This window comes from Leucopleurus acutus (assembly GCF_964270905.1).
Source record: "Leucopleurus acutus genome assembly, chromosome: 16".
Classification (NCBI taxonomy): domain Eukaryota; kingdom Metazoa; phylum Chordata; class Mammalia; order Artiodactyla; family Delphinidae; genus Leucopleurus; species Leucopleurus acutus.
Genome location: NC_139158.1, coordinates 75,750,068 through 75,775,901, shown reverse-complemented (window position 1 = coordinate 75,775,901; position 25,834 = coordinate 75,750,068). Strand labels below are relative to the sequence as shown.

Genomic DNA, 25,834 nt, shown 5'->3' with positions numbered 1-25,834 from the left:
CGGGTGGGGCTGGGCATGGAGGCGGGCGGGGGCCGGGGGCGGGCGCAGGCCCCTCCCCCGTCACTTCCTGCCGGGCTGCGGGCGCCCGAGCGGCTGTTCAGTGTTTGTGCCGGTAGCGGCCGCGTCTGGCTCTGCTCCCCCTCCCTCTAACCCCCGGCCCGGCGGCGCCCGCCTCCTCCGCGGCCACTCCGCCTCTTCCCTCCCGCCGTCCCTTCCTCCTCTTCCTTCCTCCTTCCCCTCCTCGCCGTCACCTCCGCCGCCGCCCAGGACTGCCGGCCGGGAGACGAGTTCGGGGCAGCAGCCAGGTGAGGCGGCAGGGCCAGGCCTGGCGGGGCCCGCGCGGGCGCCGTGGCCGCTGGGAGGTGGGTGGCGGGCGGGGTTTAGGCCTCGGCGGGCCCGCGCGCTCGGCCTTTTTCCCCGGGCTTCTCTCCCGCCCGCGGGGCCTTCCCGGAGGAGGCGGGTTCTCCCGTGCCCCCCGCCTCGGGGCGCCCCGCGGCCTGGACCTTGGGCGTCCCTAGCTCCTCCACCCCTTGCTGGGCCCAGAAACAGGTGCCACGCCGCCTTTCCTCATTCCTCTGATTGCGCTGCGATGCCGAAGTTATTCCCGGGGCGGGGGCGGGGCGGGGGATCCCCGCTTCAAGTCCCTGCGGGCCGGAGCACCTAAATCTCCCCAGCCGGGCCTGTAGCGTTATAGTTACGCACACGGCCCAGGTGTCCAGCGCGGGTGCAAATCCCAGCGCAGTCCCCTTCGGCAAGTCACTTGAAGTCTTTGTGTTTTGGTTAGAAAAAGGGGCTAATGCCGTCCCTGCCTCTGAAGGCTGTTAAGGTTCAGTGAAATGGGGCGTATAAAGCGCTTATCAAGAGTGCCAGACGCACAGCGTGTCCCAATAAACCGTCTGCATAATTTATTAGCATGATATTAAGGTATAACTTAATGGGTAGAGTGGACCAAAGTTGACCTACCTAGCCGTTTGGGTTATCTTTAGGGGCCGAAACGTTCAGCGTCTTGCCCACCGCCAGCGCCGGGGCATTGTTTTGGGTTGTTAACAGCTGAAAGGGGCGTACGTTTAATTGGGACACTGTAAGTAGGCAGTCTGTAAAAGATAGTGTTGCTATTTCCACGTCCTCCGCTGAGTCAACTGCAGGATTTTCACCAGCTCCCTCCGTATGAGCAACCTGTCCATTTTCCTGCCATCATCCGCTTCTTGTTGTCTTTCCATTTCTGGGAAAGTTTCCTTGAGTTTAGCAAACCTTTCTGGAGCACTTGCTGTGTGTCAGGCTCTGGAGGGAGGGTGTACGGAGCTGGAAAAGTTGTCTTTTTTTTGCCGCTGCATTTCTAACTTTTGACTTTTTCTCACGGCAGCTTTGCTTTTATTCCCTCCGTCCCCGTTGGCCGACTTTCCTTTTAAGCCCTTGCCCCACCTCCGTGTCGCAGTATTGCTTATGTGGAAGTTTTCTTCTGTTCGGGCGAAGATGTGTGCTTCAGTCTGTTCTGCCTCTGTTCTCTTGCTGTGGGGACGTTTTTAAGGTCACTCTTCCTGCTTGTAGCTTTAATTGTTTAGAGAGTGGTGGAAAAAGAGTTAGACCAGATTTTTGGTTGATTTTGGACTTTCAGGAATCAGTGTGCTTACCAAATGTATTCAGTAGATTACATTGCAGCTTGAAGTAAAAACTAAAAATACAGTGGGATTGTAGAGGGGGTAGTTTCAGTCATCCTGGTGACAGGTGGGATTTTTAAAACATTAGCTTTTTTTAAAGATACTGAGTTTTTTTGTTTTTAATTTTATTTTTTAAAATTTATTTATTTAATTTATTTGTTTTTTGCTGTGTTGGGTCTTCGTTGCTGCGTGCAGGCTTTCTCTAGTTGCGGCTACCGGGGGCTATTCTTTGTTGAGGTGTGCAGGCTTCTCATTGCGGTGGCTTCTCTTGTTGCGGAGCACGGGCTTTAGTAGTTGTGGCACGCGGGTTCAGTAGTTGTGGCTCGTGGGCTCTAGAGCGCAGGCTCAGTAGTTGTGGCACACGGGCTTAGTTGCTCCGCAGCATGTGGGATCTTCCTGGACCAGGGCTCGAACCCATGTCTCCTGCATTGACAGGTGGATTCTTAACCACTGCGCTACCAGGGAAGACCCTGAGTTTGTTTTAATTCTGTTCTTAGTTGTATAGGTGTACCCTTCATTAAAGAAATTCAATTTAAGGAGGTTCAAATTTACAAAAGAGGAAGGAGTGTGTGTTTGCTCTACTGACTGATCCTCCTGTGTCATAGCATTGTTTTAGGTAGTAAATTTCCTTACTGAATTTAAACTCTTTTGATTTACACTCATCTCTCAGTAACACACAGGATGCAAAGTGGCCTCCCTGTTTTTGACATTTTCCTGGAATTTTCTGACACAGTGTTACCATCAAGAAATAGTTTAAAGTGTTCGTTTGGATGACTCTTAAAAACACCTAAGCAAACAGCTGTAGAAGCAGTACAAAGCATGTCTTCTGCCATATCAAAAACAGTAGTGTTAGGGAAATGATGTTTTAACATTTCAGTCAATAATCTAATTTTGAACAACTTTCTCTCATGGAAAACATACAAAAGTCGAATAGTATAGAGAACCCCCCCAAACTGGTTACTCAGATTTGATAATTATTAACGCATAGCCAAGGTCAATCTTGTTTCATGTAGTACTCCCTCCCCCAAACTGGGTTATTTTGACATAAATCCTGAATATCATATAATTTTACCAGGTTGCCCCAGGCTCATAATCTGTCGCAAAATTACTTTTAGTGGAATCATAGTTCTCATTTTGTTTCCTTTGTGGGGCTTCTTATCTCTGTTTATGCATGATTACAGCAGAAAAAAATATCCTCATCCCCCTCAAAGTCATATCCAGGATGCTGCCTTGCTTCTTTGTGTACAAGAGCAACAGTTTTTGAGCTATTAATGACTATAATTGAGGAGCAATCAGAAATACAGATAAACCTAATCCTGTTTTGGTGGAGGCCTACCTATGAAACCACCTTTTTTTTTTTTTAATTTCCTGGAACTTTTTAATTTCCTATATCATGGGCAGCTTCCCATTTCAGCACAGATCTATTTCATTATTTTTGTCTTGTGTATTCTACTGCATGGAAAGCTAAGATATTTTTAAATGATGAAGTCATTGGTCTGTGGAGATGATTATTACCTAAAGTTTAATTCTAGCAAAATGTCATCAATTTTAACTTGAGAACTGAGATATTTGGCAAAGAGATTGTTCCAGTTTACCTTTACCTATAAAATGAAACCACTTTTGATGGAGAATAACTTTGTGTTAAAATACAGTTAATAGTTCATAATGAAACTTGTAAAGTTTCTTTACAGTAGTTGTGTAAATATACTGCTGTCACCTAAGGTTAAGAATTAAGCAAAAGATTTTTTTTTTTTTTTTTTTAAGCGGTACGCGGGCCTCTCACTGTTGTGGCCTCTCCTGTTGTGGAGCACAGGCTCCGGACGCGCAGGCTCAGTGGCCATGGCTCACGGGCCCAGCCGCTCCGCGGCACGTGGGATCTTCCTGGACCGGGGCACGAACCCGTGTCCCCTGCATCAGCAGGCGGACTCTCAACCACTGTGCCACCAGGGAAGCCCAAGCAAAAGATATTTGATTTCAAAAGTGTTGTAGAATTATTTTCTAAAGACCGCCCCCCCAATCTGCTGTATTTACAAACCAATTTTATAAATATGAATGAATTCACAGCATAAATGATCATATTTTTCTTTCTCATCTAAAAAGAGATCTCTCCTAGAATGGAAGTTGACAGGAATATTATGTTTGTCATTGTTACTTTTGAAATTTCTGGTCATGAACAGTTTTCAACTCGTAGACCTGTAATGTCATTATTTCATTTGTGTAGGTTTACTTTTGAGCTTGATCAGTTACAGTTAACTTATGTTTTAGTTATTACAACTTGGGAGATGAGGAGGGATATGCATACCTCTTAACATTAGGGGGAAAAAAAAACCCCAACCAATTTGGCATCTAAGAAAGGACACAATATGTACTTTATTTTAAAAAATGCTCAGTGCTTCCCAGTAGGCTTTCAGTAAAACTTTTAAGTATTTGGAATTGTTACCGTTAATACAGTTTGTTCAGACTAAAGTGCTCTAAGATTCAGCCAGAAAGCCTATTTATATACAGATTATCTTAAGTTTAGAAATGAGCATGAGGCATGGAACTCCCCCCCCGCCCCCAGTTCTTGAAGTCTAACCCATTAACGTTCTGGGTGTAATCATTAAACATGGGGCTGCACTGTGCTGCTTCATCCACAGCTTCTCCCCAATACGACAGTGACAATGTAAGGCGGCACAGAGTGGGTCTCAGCTTGTGGGACAGTTTTCTCTGATGCCTTTTTACTACATGGAGTAAGAAAGAGTGAAATTCACCAGCATAAAGATGGAACTTTCATGAAAAATGTATCTTTCTGTAGAATGTCATAAATCAAAATTCTAGGAGCCTTGTTTATGAACCTCCAAACTGGATCATATTTGATGTCATACTTAGTGACAAACATTTGCTCAATTTGGGGAAATATAAATTCTACCCCCTCAGATGAGAGCTTTTGGAGTTGCTTTATTTCTCTCAGAATAGGATTTTGTGGCCTTCAAAAATGTTTAGAGAACTTTTTTTTCACTTACATATATATGTATGTATATTATATATGTGTGTGTTTGTTGGATTGTCATGTAAAATGTATTTTTTAGGTCAAAAAAGTTTGCAGGCCACTGTAGTTAAGTTATACTGGCAAATAAAAGCACAAATTAACCTCAAAAAAATGTTTAGAGAATTTTATGACAGATTTTTGTTTCACACTAGACCTATAACAGATTGTTTTAAATTAACTTCTTGTGACAGAGACCTTTGTGGTTAAAATGCTTCTGGTGTAATTTTCTGCATGAGCTTTTCCTTAAATGCTTGATTTTGACCAGGTTTTATTTATGCCATTCCAAAAATATAATTTGTAGGTTAGAGGTTGAACCATGAGAAGACATGTTATTTGCTATGGTTATTTTCCCCCAACATTTTGTTATGAAAAATTTCACACACATAAGAAAGTTTAAAGAATTTCAGTGTACACTTCTATGTTTACCACCTACTTTCTGCCATTATTTTACTGTATTTACTTTATTACATGTCTGTTCCATCTCTTTTAATTCATTAATCCATTCTATTTTTCGATACATTTCCAAGTACATTATAACATTAGCACACAGCATGCATATCTACCACAGTTAATTTTATTTATTTTTTATAACTTTTTTTAACATCCTTTTTTTAAAAAATTAATTAATTTTGGGCTGCATTGGGTCTTCGTTGCTGTGCGCGGCCTTCTCATTGCAGTGGCTTCTCTTGTCGCGGAGCACAGGCTCCAGGCACGTGTGCTTCAGTAGTTGTGGCTCACGGGCCCTAGAGCGCAGGCCCAGCAGCCATGGCGCATGGGCTTAGTTGCTCCGCAGCATGTGGGATCTTCTCGGACCAGGGCTCGAACCTGTGTCCCCTGCATTGGCAGGCGGATTCTTAACCACTGTGTCACTAGGGAAGCCTGCATCACAGTTGATTTTTTTTTTTTTTTTTTTTGCGGTTCGCGGGCCTCTCACTCTTGTGGCCTCTCCCGTTGCGGAGCAACAGGCTCCGGACGCGCAGGCTCAGCGGCCATGACTCACGGGCACAGCCGCTCCGCGGCATGTGGGATCTTCCCGGACCGGGGCACGAACCCGCGTCCCCTGCATCGGCAGGCGGACTCTCAACCACTGCGCCACCAGGGAAGCCCCACAGTTAATTTTAAAGTGAGACAGTTCTACAAGGTATTCCTAGATCTTTAAAAGCCAGGAGCTTTGTTGACTTTTGTTTCCAATTTTACTTTGATTACAGAACTCTTTGCTGTTTGTTTTATTTTTTAAATTTTATTTATTCGTTTATTTATGTATCTATATATTTATTTATTTATCTATTTATTTATCTTTATTTACTTATCTATTTATATATCTATTTATTCATCTATTTATCTATTTATTTACCTATTTATTTATCTATATTTATCTATTTATCCATTCATTCATTCATTCATTCATGCTGTGTCCTGAGGCATGTGGAACTTCCCTGACTAGGGATCAAACCTGTGCCCCCTGCAGTGGAAGCACCGAGTCTTAACCACTGGACCACCAGGGAAGTCCCAGAACTCTTTGCTTTTTAAAGGAAATTGTTTAAAGAACTTTTTGCACCAAGCTGTGCTTACCTACGAATCACGTATTACGAAGTTGGAATAATGTTGATCAAATCCTTTCTTCTAACATAAGGAGATAATAAGATTATAAATATGCAGCTATGTTGATCTTAACAAATGCCACTAGATGGATGGCTTGGATATGTTTTGCTGACAGCTTAATGCTCTGAACTAAAAAACTTTACCAAAGAGAATTATTTATTTTAATAAAATGGTAAAATGAGGAAATTACTGCAAATAGCTTATTTACTTTTTAAAATATTTACATTCCTATAGTAGTGAATAAGGTTGATGTTAAATGATTTATGTCACCAGATAAATGGAGGTAGAAACAAATTCTCTTCAGACTTAATTATATTTTCTGGAATAACACATGTTCAATTATTTGTTAAAGGAATATATTCAGGGGGTCCCTCAGAGTAATTTACTGAAAGCAAAAGTAGAAAAATCTATCCAAGAATGTGTTTGCTTTCAATTAAGAATTAGTCTTCTAAATATTAAATCTGTATCCCATCTGCTTCTGTTTAATCTGGAATCTAATTTGGAAAAATGTGATGACTTTGTGAGTTTATAACAGTAATGGAAGCAAAACAGATAATTGTATTATAATAGAGAGGTCATAATTGTCCTAGAGGCTTTTTGAAATGTCTGCTGGACTACAAAGTCTAAGAAAATCTATTTAAGTGCCCTGGGGTCTTTTCCCAAAATGAAAATGATTGCTCATCAGATTGTCTCTATATTTGAAGTAGCGTTAAAATTGGTTGCCCAGTGAGTGTGGGTTGATTTTAGTCAGCATGTCCTCTGTTCCCATTTAAAATGTTTTTTTTACAAGTGGTGTGTAACTATTAAGTTTATATTTGTAGATGTTTATATGTGACTGAGGACAGGATCAGTGAATCTGCTGGATAATAATATTTGCTACTATTTATTAAGCTTTTACCGTGTGCCAGGTTAGGATTACAGGGTGAGAGTTATTTGATGGAGCAAAGGAATCTGAAAGGTCAGATTGAATTTATCTAATAATATAAAACCTGCTGTTCACCGAGCTCTTCCTTTGTGCCAGAGGTTGAAGTGGACGCTTTGTGTTGTATTTCTGTTACTCCCCAACGTCTTTGCAAAGGAAGGGTCGTAATAGCTGAGGTGCTGAGGCCCATCTGGGAGGCCAAGTAACTGGAGTGGGGTCCTGAGCTCTTTCCACTGAAGCACAACACGTCTCTAATTATTCTCAGGTGCTTTTTGTTTAGAGTAATTTATTCTGGGTGTCACCAGTGCTTTCTCCCCAGTTCTCCCACCCACCACAGTTAGGATGAATTTTGTTCACTAGGACTTCAGACCAATTTGGAAAAAAGTCTGGCTCGGTAGTACTCAGTCTTTCAAATGAATGCTGTTCATGATTTCCTTGAAATAGTTGGAAGATTTTCAGTTTCCTTTTGTTTGTTGTGACAGATTACTGTAGTCAAATTAAACTAAAACTTTTAAGCTGTTTCAAAGGTTGGGGGTGGGCCTTAGAGGTAAATGGGGATGAGGATGTTTCATTAGCCTTTGTGTTGAAGGATGCTGTCCCCTAAATTATTGCTATAATCCTTCATGAAGTTTATTGAAAATGATTTATTAACTGTAGACAAGGTTGTTGCCAAGAAAAGCAGTTTTTTATTTTTAATATATAAATTTATTTATTTATTTATTTAATTTATTTGGCTGCGTTGGGTCTTTGTTGCTGTGCGCGAGCTTTCTCTAGTTGCGGTGAGCGGGGGCTACTCTTTGTTGCGGTGCGTGGGCTTATTGCGGTGGTTTCTCTTCTTGTGGAGCGTGGGCTCTAGGCATGTGGGCTCAGTAGTTGTGGCTTGCGGGCTCAGTAGTTGTGGCTCACGGGCTCTAGAGTGCAGGCTCAGTAGTTGTGGTGCACCCGCTTAGTTGCTCCGTGGCATGTGGGATCTTCCCGGACCAGAGCTCGAACCTGTGTCCCCTGCATTGGCAGGCGGATTCTTAGCCATTGCGCCACCAGGGAAGTCTGAAACTTAGTTTCTTTAGAATTATATTATTCTGCTTTACTGGAAATGAGTTAACTCAGCCTCTAATTAACTGTATAGGGTTGTTGCCCTCTTTGCTTCCCAGCCATTTTTTAAAAATTTTATTTATTTATTTTTGGCTGCTTTGGGTCTTTGTTGCTGTGCGCCGGCTTTCTCTAGTTGTGTCAGGAGGGGGCTACTCTTCATTGCGGTGCGTGGGCTTCTCACTGTGGTGGCTCTAGGCATGCGGGCTTCAGTAGTTGCGGCACGTGGGCTCTGGGGTGCGTGGGCTTAGTTGCTCTGCGGCATGTGGGATCTTCCCCGACCAGGGATCAAACCCGTGTCCCCTGCATTGGCAGGCAGATTCTTAACCACTGCGCCACCAGGACAACCCTTATGGCTAGTCTTAAAAGGCTAGATCACTGAAATTTAATGTGCCTTTGGATTTGGGGTTATGAGTTTGGATTTGGTATATGAGTTTCCATTCTGTGTTTAACCTCAACCAAGGCATAAGTGTGTCTCATTAATCATGAAAAGGTGTTGGAAATGTGTCTTTTCTGGGAATGAAATGAGCAGATAATGCTTCTTAAGGTGTTACTATATTAGCTCCTCTCAGGCATGAGCTTTATGATCTACCTAGATCTTGTCTGATTCTTGCACATTTTTGCTCTTTTGAAGTCCATGCTTTCTATAGATTAAAATTAAGACATGAATTTTCTACCCTTGCAGATTCCATCCTGATACGAATAGGACCATTGTCTGCCGGTGCCATTGTGATTTGGTACAAAATGCAAGGCAGTCCTTTCCTCTGTTAGTACATAATTTATATGTAATGATAAGTCTGATTATTCGTAGAGGCTTACGTTCTTTGTTGCACAGTTTAACCTGCTCATTGAGGCTCCATGACCCTTTACCTAGATGACAGTCAAATGTAGTCAGGCAAATAAGTTTCCTTTTGGTTTGTAGTAGAGTGAACCTTTACAGTCTGAAACATTTAGAGGATGACTGCCAAGGAACTATTTCCCTGTTAACTCAGAATTTATTAAGCACCAAACATAAAAAAGAATAAAGTAAAAAAATTTTTTTGGAGGGGACGAGGTTCTTCTTAAGTTTGCTACATTTTTTTTCTTTCTTAAATAGTGTGTTTTGAACATAATTTATTAATATTATTTTATAATATTGGTTACTGTGTACCCTACGAAAGTGATGTTTATTAGCTAACTTTGTCATAGTTTATAAGCATTTCACCTACATTACCAGTTCATCCACCCAAGAATAATATGATTATTGTTTGTTAATCATATGAAATTGGTGGTGGTAACCCTATTTGATATATTAAAAGGTTGAAGTCTACAGAGTAACTTGCTCAGGGTAGTTCAGCTGAGCACCTGAGTTGGCACCCAAACTCAGATCCCCAGTCGAGAGTTTTCTCTACCTCACCCACACAGCCATGTCATAGCTTGTTTGCCCTTATCCTAAATCAGTGTCTTGCAGCCAGGGGACCTTTTATGTTCTTTTGTGTCTTCTTTAGTTATGAGGTAATGTGTATTATAAATGATGTTACTACTAATTAAAATGCCACTGTGAATTACTTATTTAAGTTTGTGTTGGAGTCAAGGTTATTCCTATACAAACATGAATTCCATGAGGACAGGGACTACATCTTATTTGTGTACTCCTCTCTCCCCAGTGCACAGAAGAGTGCCTGCTGTTTATTAGGTGTTCAGGAATTATTTGTTGAGTGAATAAAGCAATGAATTTAATTCACTCTCTTGTGTTCTAGTGTGCTTCTTGAGTGGGAAAGAAAGGGAGTTGGGCTTATCCCATAGTCTTTCTTCTCTGCTGCTGCTTGGAGTAAGTAAGTGGTATAAAGATACACTGGTAGTAATCATGATGGCTTTGGAAATGGTTGGGGATTAAAAAAAAAGTTTGCTCATGGAAGTGTGAATGTGTATATGAATCTCAGCTATCACCTGTGTTGTGTTGAGATGTTTGAAATCCATGGCGTTGTAGACTGCTGTTTTTCTCCTCCCTCCCCCTTTTTTTCTTTGCTGTTAAGTTGTTAACAGTTGTTTCTCACTGTTGTCTGATTCTAGCACCTCCTTTTTAACATTTTTTTTTTTAACTTCAGGTTTGGGCTAGAAAACTAGATAAACCTACCAGAAGCGTTCAGCATAGATTTAGATGAGCTTGAATTGAGGGAAGCCCGCACTGGCAAAAGGCATGGCCTCTATTAAGTGGTCTTAGACATTTGTTTGGGCTGTGCAGAGGCCTTTTCATTTTCCATTCATGCTAGTCTTTTGAATGGGTGAGATTGCGGAACAATAGGGTTCTAGATTGGAGAATTGTTAGTATAGTGTACTATTTACAGAAAGAAGTTGGGTTGTTAAAATACTGTAGAACCAATTAAAGCTCATAATTTTATTTCTGAAATTATTTGGACAGTGAACAGCTACTTTTTATTGTTTACTAAGTCACAGTGGCAGTGTGAAATTGAAATGAGCAAAATTATGTTGTAAAAACACAAAAAGCATCTCAAGGTAAAGAATTCTATTTGTTACTGACTACTGCCAGTTTACAGAAGGGGCACCTCTAGATAAATGAGACCTTAGAGTTTGAGAGTTAAACTCTTATGTCATCTGAAATCCAGTTCTAAAGAATGATTATGATTTGGATTTGCTAGAGGTAATGTGCTTTTTCATATTTTGCAGTTTAATATAAGAATATTTATGTACAAGTTCCTTTTTGTAAATTTTCCCATGTAATTGCATTTGCATCACCAAGCATATGGTAAGGACATTTATGAATAAAATATTTAATCAGGAGTTAAAGGCTGCAAATTTAAAAATCAGGCTTGTGTGATTGGACGGTATATGATGTCCAGTTCCTTTTTTTTTTTGGCCATGCTGTGCAGCTTGCAGGATCTTAGTTCCCTGACCAGGGATTCAACCCACGCCCTCAGCAGTGCAAGCATGGAGTCCTAACCATTGGAATGCCGGGAAGTTCTCTCCAGTTCCTTTCTAAAAAATTAACTCCGAGGTATTCATAGTTCTCTTAGCAGGAAGTAATTAAGATTTAAAAAGGAAATTTTTACTGTCTCATATGTTTGTGTCTCTGCAAAGCACTTTTTACCCAGTTAGTTTCCAGGCACCTGTTTCTTTTGTAGACTCTACAGTGTGCTGCTTCAAGCCATGACATCATGCTTTCAGAAACTTCCTTCCCTACTTGTAAATTTTAGGCTTCCCCAAAACTTTAGCAATATATATCTTCATTTTCAGAAAAAGATCTACTCTAGTAAACTACTACTGTTTCTTATTTTCCAGGAGTTTCCCAACCACTTAACCTCTCTGAACCAAAACAACATTGTTGCTGGAGCGCTTGTTTTTAAGGTACGCGTAATTTGGCTCTGTAATTTCAGGCCTGTTCATAATCTGTAATGTTTTTGAATTCTTCAGTGATTTGTGTGGAAAATGACTTTTACTTCTGGCTATAGTATTAGAGAAACAAATTTTATGCAGTTTGATTTCTTTTTACTCTTGAGATTTAATTAGAAAGTCAATACAGGGAAAATTGTTGGCAAGAATGTAAAACCTTCTAGCCAGCACTGCCATACACTTTAAATGTAGAGACGTGAAAATTTACCACTGAAGTGTTGTTAAACATAACTCGGTCAATAGCATCTTGGTCATAGAAACTTTTGTAGTTTGCCTTTGATTTCACAGATTGCTTATGTTAAACCTGGTTTTCAAACTTGTGGAAATAATTCCACATTGTTTTTTGTTGTGAATGAAAACAAGTTCCATTTACCACTGACTGCTTGTGATCACCTGGACCCAAAAAGTTTTACTGTAAGAGTGTTCAGGATTTTACAGTCCTTTGTCAGGACACTGCAAGCATTGACACTGCTTTGTGTTTTTTAGCACTTTCCCTCTAAGGGCTGAAAGCACATGATCATACCCTATCTCTGAGGTGGTAATTAATAGACAAGTTAACCCTTGCTTTCTTTGGGAATAAGGAAATTGATGCATAAGGAATTTAGAGAAGTTATACAAAGCTCGGGGAATGGATTTGCACTCATCACACTGAATTTGTATAATGCTTTTCTTTTCAAAGGACCGAGTAACTGTTACCAGTGCTTCAGGATTCCTTCAGTGTTTTAGCTCTCAGATTGCTACAACTGAGGCTTTGTCAAAGAGCCTATTACAGATTGCTTTGGGGAAACTGAGGCAGCAAGCAGTGGATTGGCAAGAGTTGGGCATATAATTGCTATCTGAGTTGGGAGTAGAACTGAAAGCCACAACTCAGAAGTTTGACATGATTTAACATTGTTTGTTGCTACTTAGCAGGAAGGCTGGTTTCTATGTAGATGGCACATGGCTACAGACTACAATTTTTTTTCTTTGAAAGAAAAGACAGTTAAGTGTATTGAACCAAGCCCCTTCTTATTCAAGAATTTTTTATTTATTTATTTATTTTTTTTGCGGTACGCGGGCCTCTCACTGTTGTGGCCTCTCCCGTCGCGGAGCACAGGCTCTGGACGCGCAGGCTGAGCGGCCATGGCTCATGGGCCTAGCCGCTCTGCGGCATGTGGGATCTTCCCGGACCGGGGCACGAACCCGTGTCCCCTGCATCGGCAGGTGGACTCTCAACCACTGTGCCACCAGGGAAGTCCCACAGTATTACTCTTAACAATCACCAGCAAATCACACACAGATAATTCATTTTGATTTAAAAACACTTCCATTTTGGGAATTCTCTGGCGGTCCAGTGGTTAGAACTCTGCACTTTCACTACCGAGGGTCTGGGTTCAATCCCTGCTTGGGTACCTAAGATCCCGCAAGCTTCACGGCATGGCCAAAAAAAAAAAACCCCAAACTTCCATATTTACAAAAATAATAAGTGTTTGTGTTGACTTACTTTTAAGAAGTTCTCCTAGGGAAGGGAGGAGGGGAACTTGATAACGTTTCAAACCTAGAAAAGAAAATAAGGTTTTCAGCTTGTTAGGCTGCAGAGGTAAATTTTTTTTTTTTTCCCTTTAGTGCACAGTATGGTGTGATGGTTTTTCTATGATGAACAATAGTGAATTCTCCTTTAGGAAGTATTTCTTTAAATGGACCACCTAATGGTTACATCTGTGTGTAAAGAAAATCCTCCATTGCCCGCTTGGCCCTGCAATCAGTCACTTGTATTGGATGCAAAGGTCTTGAACAGTCTGGGTTGTTTCCAGGCATTATTTTTGGCTCATTTTATTGTCTTGCGAGTGATTGTGCCTCATCATGGCTTTTTGTCCTGTGTCTTTCTCTTGAGCACCAAGTACATTGTGGTCTTTTTTCTTTTAAGTAGTTTGGTCATATTTCTTTTCAAGAACCTTTTATTATTGTGTGATTTGATATATGGGCCTGCTGTTGGACATTATTTGCTTGACGTTGACATTGTCTTTTTGGAAATGATTATGTAGGATGATAGTGATTGCCATGTTTCTGTACTTGTGGTTGCCCTGCCTGCAGGTGTTTGGATAACATTTGGAGTCAGTGAATTGCTGTTTCCAGGGGGCAGGGGATGGTGGATGCTGGTAGGGGAAGGTGAAGGTAGGGTGGTATGGTGGTGGGGGAGTGAGTTCACTTGCAGAAAACATAACCACATTGCAGCTAGAAAGATGTATTAGACAGGGATCTTGGAAGTAAGTGTTGGATGTAAGGGAAGGACGTGGGTATTTTAGGTGTATTTCAAGGCTTTTATAGGAAAAGTGGTTTATTCCTTAACTTTTTGTTGTTGACAAAGTTTCTCTGAGAGTGAAGCCTCTCAGAAGCTATAGAGAACAGATTAATAGACGTACAGTTGGTTGCTTAAAGAGCTCTTCTTGTGTCTTTGAGGAAAAGTTTAACAAGTAGTTTCTAGCACTTGAGAATGTACAATCTGCCATAAAAGGGTTCACACGTACTAGATGCTTAATAGATTTTTGTTGAATAGTGAATAAATATATCCTAAAATTGCTGTTGGTACTGTTAATGTTCTGTCATGGTGAGGAACTGGAATATTCCTTTGTATCTGTGTACCCATACTATATAAAATATAATAAAGAAGAGAAGGGGAGATATTTCTTGCAGTGTCTTGGCTATCTTAAAAGCTTGTTCAGAATTGGGATGACTTTCTTTTTCCCTCCCTCCCTCCCTCCCTCCCATCCTGTTTTTTAAAAAACACATCTTGTTTGGAAACATCACTTATTACAAAGGGGAATGATGTGTTGATTGCACAAAAGTATAGATACTTCATTATGTCATGTGTAAATCCTGATAAAAATTGGATATTAAAAATGATCTTCCCTAATTGCTGAAGTAGGTATTTCATACTGCAACAATTTAACAATCTGTTAGTTGAAAGTGGTTAGGACTAAGTAGTATTGTAGGTGTTTCTGTAAACTGTTTCTAGAAGGATCTGCCTTTTTGTGTATTAAATCTCTCAGACTGTGCACTCAGTATGGCCCAGTCTTGGTAGATTCATTGCTGAGTTAGGAATATGCATTTTGTGCCTGATCACTTTTTAGCACATCATGTACAATTAAAAAAAATGCTTTTATAGAGGTACCCATAATTATCATCTCACCCCTTATAATGTTGTAGTTCTTATATGTACTCCACAAATTTAGGATTTGAGAACAGGATGAAAATGTTTTCTTGATTTGGTTTCTCAAGCTCTTCAAATAGGAAAAAACCCAGGAGATTAAAGGTTCTCATCTGTGCTGGAGGCAGGGAAATAGCACAACACGGGCTTAACAGTCAAGGTGTTTCCAACGCTGGGGAAAACTGGAGTCTCTGTGTTTCAAACTTTTCAACCTAATTTTACTGTGTGTGAAATATTGTTCTTCTGTAAGAAGATTCTAATAAAGCATTTTAATCTCTTTTAAGTCCCTAATTTATCTGTTGGAAAACAATCCTTAAAGACAGGTGTAAAGGAAAAGATAAGTTTTCATTTAAGGATTTAATCTCAGTATGGAGCACTGTTGAGCAACAGGTTCTAAATTTATACAGAAGTAATATCTCTGAAATTCTGTGATTGCCCTGAATACTTCTGTGAACTATATAGATATCAGTAATGAAAAACTTTATTTGTTCTTTGAATTATGTGAGTAAACCATATATTTCCCCCCATTTATAGCTATGATAGCTGCCTGGCTTCTCTTAGGGGAGGAGCATCTGTTTGGGTAAAATATTAGCATCAGTGTTTTAGAGCCTTTTGAGATGAAAAGGGGGTTTTCTTTTCCTGTCTGAGAATATAAGCTGCTTAATACATTAGTAAGATTTTAGTTTGTGGATTCGTATTATATATGTACTAGAAATAGCATGCTTGCCCCTCTACCCACTAGATACTGATAGGTTCTGCCATCCCCCAAATATGACAGTCAAATAATGGCTCCAGATATTGTCAAATGTCTTTGGGGAGCAAAATTGCCCCCACTTTAGAACTACCGCTTCAGATTCTCTTTTCAGGCTTAAAGACACATAGAAATGTTAAATTAGTAAATGGCTAAAAATGAGTACTGGTTGTTGAATTTTTATTGGTCATATTGGAAATTAAAAATTTGTAAAATACAGAGCCTTATTAGGAGGGTTTAAAATTTTTTTAATTTGCAGTTCTGAGCTACTGGTTTCAACCAGTTGTTTTAAAGACATAACTCCTCCAGGTGTACCTGGGGTTAACATTTTTGGGGCAGTTTTAATTAATAACTTGTTTGTTCCCTTTCTCAACTTCTAGAAAACCTATGAATTTATGTCTGTGACTGGAAATGCTGGCAGTGGGCCTGCTGTAGAGAACGTTGGCCAAAAGAGATCCCTTTGGGCCCCACCCTTTCTAAATTTAGTTCATTCAGTCTCAGACTCTCAAGAGCCACCCAGGGCAGAGTTGGGTTGCTCCTTCTGGATGCAGGTAGACTGTGGAGCAAACACTTTGGCTTTTGGCTTATGTTTTGACCTGTGACCTATGGTTGGTGTTGTGAAGTTGTGAGTATACTCTTTAGAAAAATGCCCTCAAGACAGAGTTCAGAAAGAGAGGGAGAGAGTGAATAAAAGAAGGAGGGGGAAGATTGAGAGAGAAGTGTTTATATTTTGGCAGCTGAATGAAATAAGAACAATGAAACAGGGTCATAGCTGACTTCTGAAAGGTTCTGGACTTGTTTCTTGACACTGGCAACTTATCTGCTAAGACCATTACCTAGATCTTCAGTGCATCTCCTCCGTTATTTTGTTCTGATTTCAAAAGTAAGCAAGGAACAACTGCAGTATTGGAGAATTTTGTTGTATAAGGTAATGTTTATGCCTCTATTAACCAAAGTCATAGTTTAGCTGAGGTTTGCTTTTGTTTTTTGTCTTGTTTTGAACTTTGTAGTCCTTTTTGTTTCAACAAGAGAGGTTGTGCCAGGACTCCTCAAGTAACTTAATTGCTCTGGTCATTCATCTCTTTCTAGAGGTCCAGTGTTAATTAAAAATCATTTTGAGACTTAAAAAAAATAAAGTAACAAAAATTACTCTATAATAGAACTTCCAATTTGTTAGCTTGCTGGCTTCTGCTTTGGTTGGCTTTTTCTGTTCCTTGTTGCTTACTGGTTATTTTTGAGTACTTTTGATTTGCTTAAACATTTTCAACTTTTTGAACTATGACTATAAAAATGAGCAGAACTGTCCTTATTTTTGACTTGTGAAGAAATTTAAATGTATTTAGGATTAATGCCTTTGGAACTTACAAGATGCAATAAACAATCTCTGCTCCGTAGGCTCTACCCCTACAAGCCACGCTAGTAAAATCATCTGTCTGAAATCTGTTCCTCTCTTCTTCATCTTCTCCGCTTTTGCTTTTAATGATAGAAATACTATAGAATGTTCTTTGCTATTCAGATGATTTCTCAGGATCATGAGCATTGATGTGGGTGCAGCAATTCTTGTTTGGGATCTGTAAATAAATGAGACTATCTCAAACAAACCTTGTAGGAAAACAAAGAGATCTTTTACCATCATAAGGAAAAAGAAAAAGGAAAAGTGAGGAATTCTTCTCTTTCTTCAGTCAATGTAAAGGAAAGCTCTAAGGTTGCCAATCTGAGCATATGGCCCTAAAATGGAAGCAGTGTTTACATTCACCTGTTAATGGTGTTACAAACCCAGTTTGCTTTCAGTTTCTTATCAATTTGAAACCAGAAACCTTTACCATATCCCATATGCAATGGAAAACCTCTTCATATTTTTTAATTTGCATTTTTGAATATAAGCTATAGTTTATAATTCTTAATATTCAACAATAAATATTATCATACCATGCCGATTCTCTTTGTAAAATGAACATGCAGGGCATGTGGGTATTGTAAGTCATTTAAAAACACTTTGAGAAATTTACAAGGCTAGTGAACCTTACTGTATATGAAGGAGAGACACATTTCTAATACATCAACATAGCTACGTACTAAACGGGGCCATTATCATACTAGAGTAGGTGACACCAATTTTGACTGAATATTGGCAATTACATATCTCCTCTATAATTTATCTTTTTATTTTCTTTCCCTTACAACTTTCAGGTAGAACTTTAGACTTCATAGCACTGAATTAACCTGCACTGAAAGCTGTTTACCTGCAGTTGTTCACTTTTGTTGAAAGTGACCATGTCTCAAGTTCAAGTGCAAGTTCAGAACCCATCTGCTGCTCTCTCAGGGAGCCAAATACTGAACAAGAACCAGTCTCTTCTCTCACAGCCTTTGATGAGTATTCCTTCTACTACTAGCTCTCTGCCCTCTGAAAATGCAGGTAGACCTATTCAAAACTCTGCTTTACCCTCTGCATCTATTACATCCACCAGTGCAGCTGCAGGTAAGCGTATGACTCCAAGTGTCTTCTGTTTCAAATGTTTTCTTAGCCTGTTTTCTGATCTGATAAGTAGATTGCAGATGTAGGGAGCTCTCACACACATTTACCTTCAAGAAGCAGAAGAAAGTATACCACCCACGCTTCTTTATCCCAGATATAGAACACACTTGGTTGTATATCGGGTTGATGGAGGCCTTTGACAGACCATTTCAAAGTGTAAGAAAGAAAATTGGAAACTAAACTATAAAGCCTTGTCTATTATAAAGTGGTAGCTGGCAGAAAGAATCGAACAGTAAATACCACTTTGGATATTCATTGTTATATGGGAAAATTCTGCTTTTATAATTATTTCCCAGAATTGATTTGTAGGTGTAAGCCTCCTTTTTGGATGTCTATAAGATTTTTCCCAAGCAAGGGGGCAGGCAGATTTATTGGAAAGCAAAAGAGTGTGTTCGCATTTGATAATTTTTATTTTGAATAAGTAAGCTTAAATTGAGATTCCAGAGGTGGCTAAGAAATCATAGTGAGGACCAGTTAGAAATTGAACAAAGAAGCAGAGATTTTTAAAAAAGAAATAAGTTTAGAAGCAATCAAATTTAAATATTAGGGAAATAAAAAATGAAATAAATGTGCTCATTGATCAGGAAAAACTTGAAACCTCTGGGGGGAAAACCCTAAAAACAATATTCTGCTCCCCAAACCTCCCCTTCCCCCAAGTTGCAAAACCAATTAAATGGGGTGTCAGCATAGGTGTCTCTATACTAGAGTCACCTAATAACAAATTCTTTTCAACCTTAAGCCTGACAGTTTCCCTTGCATTTCCTCCTCTTCCTTCATCGTCTCGTTTCCTTTACTTTGTAAATCTGTTCTTAGAGTGTTAGCTTGTCCCACTCTCGGCAGAATGGCATCTATCATGCTGCTACCTCTAGACTTCCTTGGACCGGCTCACCAAATAGCATTCTTGACTTGTCATGGTCCCCTAGAGATTCAGTGTTCCCCATATTTGCCATTTGAATACCATCTTAATAGGAAATGGCACAGACTATTTCAGTCCTCTGGGATTTATTGCTTTTTCTTCTAATGTGTTCTTATATCCACATTTTTTTGACTTCATAAAACTCCCACCCACAAAGGCCATTTTATTTTACTTATAATTATCAGAAATGGATATGGTCTGAGGATGGCAACCTCTGGAGATAAGACTAGAGGACACCCTAGGAATGAGAAGTTAGCTGTGTGGAAAAGGACAGTCGTTGTTTGAGAAATGGTACTGGCATATTGAGTTTTTATGAAATAACGAACAGGGTGCAGCTGACAGCTGTTGCAGTAACCAGTGTGTGTGTGTGTCTCTACTCAAAAGACCTCCTTGTTATTCCCTTGGTTATAATAGCAGTGCTTCATCTGATTTCAAATCTTGTGTGCTTGCCATGGTTTAGTTATTCCTCTGACTTCTATTCTCTCTCTTTTGAAGACACACCCCCTCCTAGGTTACCTGGCTTCAACTGGTTCAGAAAAGATCCCAGCTGTGTCTTCAGATATGTGCCCCCAGTGTGGTTTGCAGTATTGCATCACTGCTGCTTTAAATCCTTAGACCTTCAGCTTGTTTTCCCTCTTTTTTCATGTCTCTGGGAGAGCTGCAGTCTTAAATACTGCTAGTTGACTTCAATGCTCTTACGTTATTTTTCAGTTCCTTCTAACATGGCACACCCCAAAGAGAAAACCCCAATGTGTCTTGTGAATGAGTTAGCCCGTTTCAACAAGATTCAACCTGAGTATAAGCTTTTGCGTGAGCAAGGTCCAGCTCACTGTAAGGTAAATATTGTCCATACTGCTTGTGCATTTATAACCCACTAGGAATGTTTTCTTTCTTTTTATACAGTTGCAAGTGGTTCTGTGATGCAAAATATATATATTTTCAAACTGCTGAGGTTGTCTTAAAGAGACGCAAAAGTACAGATTGTTGGCGAGTCGCTTCTTTTTTCATCCTTGCAGAATGGGTCAAAGAAAAGATGTGCTTCTTTGGGGGATATTTGGCTTTTAAAACTCCAGTTAGTGTGTGGTTGTTTAGCATTCTGAATAGAGACAATTCCCAAGCACCTATGATTGATTTCCTGTGAGTTTTCCAGGCTCTGGGCCTCCTGGCTTCTGCCTACCTCTGGCTCCTTTCCTGCTTGTTTGAAAGTGCATGTGTACCTTAGACTGGGCAGGGAGAGGAGGTGAATGGGAAATCAGTTTTGCCACTTGTTGGCAATGAGATAACAAGGTTTGAATATGAGAGGTAAAATTAGTCTCCCAGTGAGTATTTTGGATTATCTCTGATTTCAGGTACCCTTCTCATTCCCCTCATCTTAGAGGATGAAAGACTGACTGTAATTTGAATTTTTCCTATTTGTTATTCAGGAGTTCAGTCTTTTAAGCTTGTTTGATATCTGTGCTAATGTATCAGTACATCTTGGAACTTAAATGTTTGCATATCTGGCTTTATCTTTTGCAGCTGTAGTATGAGACATAAGGAATTGGGCCTCCTGTTTCTGATCCTAGCCTTGCAGTAAGATGATATACTTTTTATAAGGATGAGTTATTTGTCTCTTTATGCCTCATTTTTCTTGACATGCAAACCTCAAACCTTGACTGATACCAGGTTTCTCTTTTCATTTGACTAAAAGTTAACATCAACCACAATCATAAATGGCACCACAGGATAGCACAGTTAGGTGAGTTGCCTTTGGAGTCAGACAGATCTGGGTTTGAATCTTAGCTTCTTACTAGCTGTGTGACCTTGGGCAAGTTGCTACTTTTTTTGAATCTCAGTTTTCTCATCTGTAAAATGGGGATAATCATACCTACCAAATAAGTCTATTGTGAGATATATTAAAGTGTGGAGCACAATGTCTGGCACATAGTAAATGCTTGAGAAATGGTACTTATTATTATTAGGCAATTATGCATTTAAGAAAAACAGAAATTTCCCACTCACATGAAGCTAGTTTTAATATTATTCTAAAGCATAATTATATTTGAAATGTTTCTTTACCTTTAGAAGGCAATTAGCCATTTTTTATAACTGTTCTGTTTCTTCTACAGGATTTTTTTTGCAGATCTTAACTTTGGGATTCCCTTTATTAACTGTTTTGATATTTTTGGAAATATGTACTTTCTCACTTGAACTTTAGTACTTTAGGTAATTTGGCTGTGTGTTCAATCTGTAACTGCATTTTTTTTTTTTTTTACCTACAAGTTGTTCAAAGAGGAAAAGTTATTCCCTCCTAGATGATTGTTAGACTATTTAAAAAGTCAGAGGTCTGGTGTACTTTTAATTCTGTCTGAACCAAGATCTAACCTCACTACCAACCCTCCACACAGAAGGCAGCAGAGTGGCAGCAGCGCCGACGGGGACAGCCCTGGAGAAAGGCAAGACTGATCATGAAATTAACTGTTTTCTATCTTTTAGCATTTTCCCCTTCAATGTCTTTCCATGAAAGGATCACAAAAATGACTCAGGGATTGCACAGGATTGCAGCCTTCTTCTGCCATTTGACCTTTCATGCCAGCCAGGGTTTTGAGTTCATGCTATTGGTGCTTAAGTGAGTAGCTTTATCAACTGCAGCATAAATATAGGAGACCCCTAATATTTCAAGGGGGATGAAGGATTCTAATTTTTCCCCTTTAGTGGAAGCTGTGCACTGAGGGAATCCTGAAGTTAAGACCTATAAGAAAAATCAGCTGTAAGGCAAGTTGGCCCCATCCCTTTAGGCACCAAATTTAAATGACCTAGGCATACTCAGATTAACATTTCTCATGTGAATTATTTGTCAATGAAATAAAGTGATATTCTGTGATAAAGAAGATGAGAAGAATAAAAGCGCCAAAGTAGTGAGTTTCAAACGTTGAAGTGGATCAGAATCACTTTGGGAGCCTGTTAAAAATACACATGCTTGGGCTTCCCTGGTGCTGTTCAGTCAAAATCCCTGGGCATGTGTATGTTACCAAGCTTCCCAGGTTATTCTTCAGATGCACACCAAAGTTAAAGAATCACTGAGCTGTGATGGGTCATGGTTTGTTTTTTTTTTGATAGAGTATTAGTCTGATCGGATTAACGTAACCTAATTTTACGAATGGAGTGTGCACATGAGTTACCGTTATACTTAAAAAGGAAGAAAGAGGCTTGCCATTGTCAGTATTTGTTGAGGACGGAATTAGCTGTTTTGGTTGCCTCCTTAGAATTGAGTTCAGAAACGTTTTTAGATCTTTACTTGCTATGAATCTGATTTGCTTCTGCAAGTGGAAGCAGTGTCTGACTAGTGCAGTCTTAGGAAAGTAAAAGGCAACATTTTCGAACCTGGCTGACATTCCCAAATTTATTTGAGTTTTCGTTCTAATGGGGTTGTGTTTTCAGACAAGCGTCCACAAACAAATTACAACATCAAAACAAATATTGTCTTCATTTGTATGAGGTACTACTGTGTGTCTAAATCAAGTTTGCTAAGTTTCTTCCATGAGAAATAATGGGAAGACAATTTTCTATTTGGATGGCTTCCAAATCATCAGCATTTAATATTTTAATATATAAGAGAACATTTTTTAATCTCTGTACTTACCCCCATCTTTCAAAGCATAGTTTTTTCATGGAGTGCTATGCAGTACAAGTCAATGATATGTGTATCTTTTTGTGTTTATAAAAACAACGAAAAAGGGGATGAAGGGATAAATTATCAAGATAATGACCAAGCCTTTTAAACCATGACCATAAATTATGTTCAAGGACCAAGTGACATATTATAGTCAACATCAGGTTTCATGAATTGAGAGCTCACAATTTTCATTTGTAGGTGTTTACAGTACAGCTAACACTTGGAGATCAGCACTGGGAAGCTGAAGGAACTAGTATTAAAAAAGCCCAACACACAGCTGCTGCCAAAGCTTTGGAAGGAACAAAATTTCCTAAACCTATAGTCCGCCCTTTTCGTAGCGAAGGAAGGAATCCAGGTATTATGCGTGGGCCAAGACAGGTTCCTTTCAAAAGTGTGTCTAGAGGTATCTGTTTAGTATGTATATGAATTCTTTCGTAACTAACTTGTTGGTTTTGAAAGCACAGAGTCTGCACTACCAGTGGCAAATGCTTATCTTTTCAGGTCTTAGCCTTACTCTAAAGCAGTGGTTCCCAGGCTCCAGTCCCTCCACTCCTGCTGGTCTGGAAAGGTGGTCGTGGGAGGTGAGGGATGTCGCCAGATGATTTCCGAGATTTTTAGAAAAGCCTAATGAAAATACATGTTTTCTTTTGATAAGGTTGTATAGATACCAAGAATGTGGGTTTTAGCTAAAATCACTTCAACTCCGTGTGGTCATATTGATTATAACATGTTGATCATAACCCCTGATTATCAGTTTTATGTTTCCTGATCATTAACAAGAACGAGAAAATATTTTAAATATTTGTTTCTTAAATACAAATCAGTAGGTAATATCTCTTCAAGCAAGGGCCCAACTGGGGAGAATACTGATAAAGAGGAGTGTCTGGCGGGAGCTTGAGAACCACTGACCTGGAGGCTATAGGTAGAAGTGGCTGTTTTAGGAGAGTTATCGCTCCAGTACATGAAGTCATTCCAGGCCCTTTGCACTCGGGAATGATCTGGGAAGATCTCAAAAGATCTCGGTCACACCTTTCTTGTTGCTTTTGATTGCTTTGTGGTATTCTTTCTTTAAATTTATTCTCTACTGCAGATAAATTTTATGGGTCAGAGCTGCTCTTACTTAAAATGCACTATTTGAATTGTGTAAAAAATATAATTCGGATGTTAGCTAGAGAGAGCTTGATTATTCACGTGACCCTCTGACTTTGCAAACTCAAAGATATTCTTATAAATTTGATTTATGCACTAAACTTAGTCAAACCAGTTATGGTACAGAATTGAGTCATTTTTATTTTCCTCTACATACACCCTAAAGAGGCATTTTAAAGTGGATTTTTGTGTGCATTTAAATCGAACTTTGCCATTGCTAGTGTTGTTCTGTGTTTGATATTAAAGTGTTATTTTTAAATGTGATTGTGCACCTACACTAATCTTTCCAGGCTGGTTTTCTTTTTAAATGATTTTTAAAGGTTTATGAGTTGGATGAAATGAGAGGGGAAAAAAAGGAAGATGAATAACGAATATTTTCTAAAGTTGCTATTTCTGAGATAACCGAAGATACACTTGCTCCTGTTGTATACGGCAACAGAACTCATTTTTCTAACAAGTATTACCACAAGTCAGATCCCATTATAAGTATCAAGAATGAAACATCCAGTGCTTCCCTGGTGGTCCAGTGGTTAAGACTCCGTGCTTCCACTGCTGAGGGTGCAGGTTCAATCCCTGATCAGGGAAGTTCCACATGCTGTGAGGTGTGGCCCCCCCCCCAAAAAAAAAATTAAGAATGGAAACCTCTAAATATTTTGTGGGTCTCATCTGACTTCTCCAGATAGAATTTACTTGTCTCCTCCTCAGTGATACTGCACCTTTCCTTATAGCACACATAATGTTGTATTGTAGTTCTTTGAGTGTGTTTTGTGTTCTTTGAACTCCTCTGGGGCAAGAATTGTGTTCAAGCTTAGCACAGTACTCTGCCTCCAGTTAGTACTGAATAAATGCATTGTTCTATGAAATAGTGTGTACAAACATCCTTCTAAGTGTAAGCCAGCCAGTCAGTGCAACCAAAGTTATGTTGGTTGAGTATTCCCAAACAATGAAATGATTTGGACGGTCCTGTGGGATTTTTTAATCATGAATTTGATGTGTATTGGAACTTATTTCTGACAACTGGCTTTCACTGCTAACATCTTGTGTTACACTGATGCTCCCTTAATAGCCGTTACAGTATATTTTGTGCTGCTGACTGTGTATTAATACCTAGAAATCACAGCAGATTCTTGGATTTCCTGACCTGATGCCTAGCAGTGAAGTATTTAGATCTTTTCCTGAAATACATCATGAATCCAATTAGTAGAAAGCATGCTATTCTTTTTGATTTTAGTGAGTGTCATTCTCACATCAGAAAAAAACAATTCTTTGTGTTGATTCTGTGTTGCAGAAAGCATAACCCCTACTGTAGAGCTAAATGCACTGTGCATGAAACTTGGAAAAAAACCAATGTATAAGCCTGTCGACCCTTACTCTCGGATGCAGTCCACCTATAACTACAACATGAGAGGAGGTGCTTATCCCCCAAGGTATGTGTTTGTTTTGTTTTCAATACAGGTGAAGATATATATGATCTTTTACATAGAATAATAAGATCTTTAGATTGTAGAGCACAAAATGGTTTGGTCCTCTTTGGCCTGCCAAATGCTAAAGTCAGTCTTAATTGTCTTGGTGTCACTGGAACTGTATCTTGATGCTCTTTTAACTCCTGTCATTGGAAGGGGCCTGAGCACATTCCTCACGAGCAGCACGGCTCATGCCCCAAGCTATCTGGTTAAAGCTATCACCCTTCTAACTGCTTTGTGCAACTGAGTCATATTTTTATTTTTTAAACAAAGATGGCCTAATGATTTTTATTTTATTTTTTAAAATTTATTAATTTTTTTTGGCTGTGTTGGGTCTTTGTTGCTATGCGCGGGCTTTCTCTAGTAGCAGCGAGCGGGGGCTACTCTTCTTTGAGGTGTGTGGGCTTCTCATTGCGGTGGCTTCTCTTGTCATAGAGCATGGGCTCTAGGGCATGCGGGCTTCAGTAGTTGTGGCGCGTGGGCTCAGT

At 39.5% G+C, this 25,834-nt stretch overlaps 1 protein-coding gene across 8 annotated transcripts in view; it reads left to right on the top strand.

Annotated features, from left to right (window-relative positions):
- The window catches only part of STAU1 (staufen double-stranded RNA binding protein 1), an 89,975-nt gene that overhangs the window by 28,749 nt on the left and 35,392 nt on the right, over positions 1-25,834 (top strand). Inside the window, exons 1-4 of one of the 8 annotated variants that reach the window (XM_082858099.1) lie at positions 142-305; positions 11,579-11,644; positions 22,933-23,089; positions 25,172-25,310. In XM_082858099.1, coding sequence (XP_082714225.1) covers positions 25,210-25,310 — 101 coding nt within the window. In that variant the 5' untranslated portion in view covers positions 142-305; positions 11,579-11,644; positions 22,933-23,089; positions 25,172-25,209. Of the gene's footprint in view, positions 1-141; positions 306-11,578; positions 11,645-22,932; positions 23,138-25,171; positions 25,311-25,834 lie in introns of those variants that run through there. The other 7 variants (XM_082858097.1, XM_082858100.1, XM_082858096.1 and 4 more) reach the window with 7 other exon arrangements.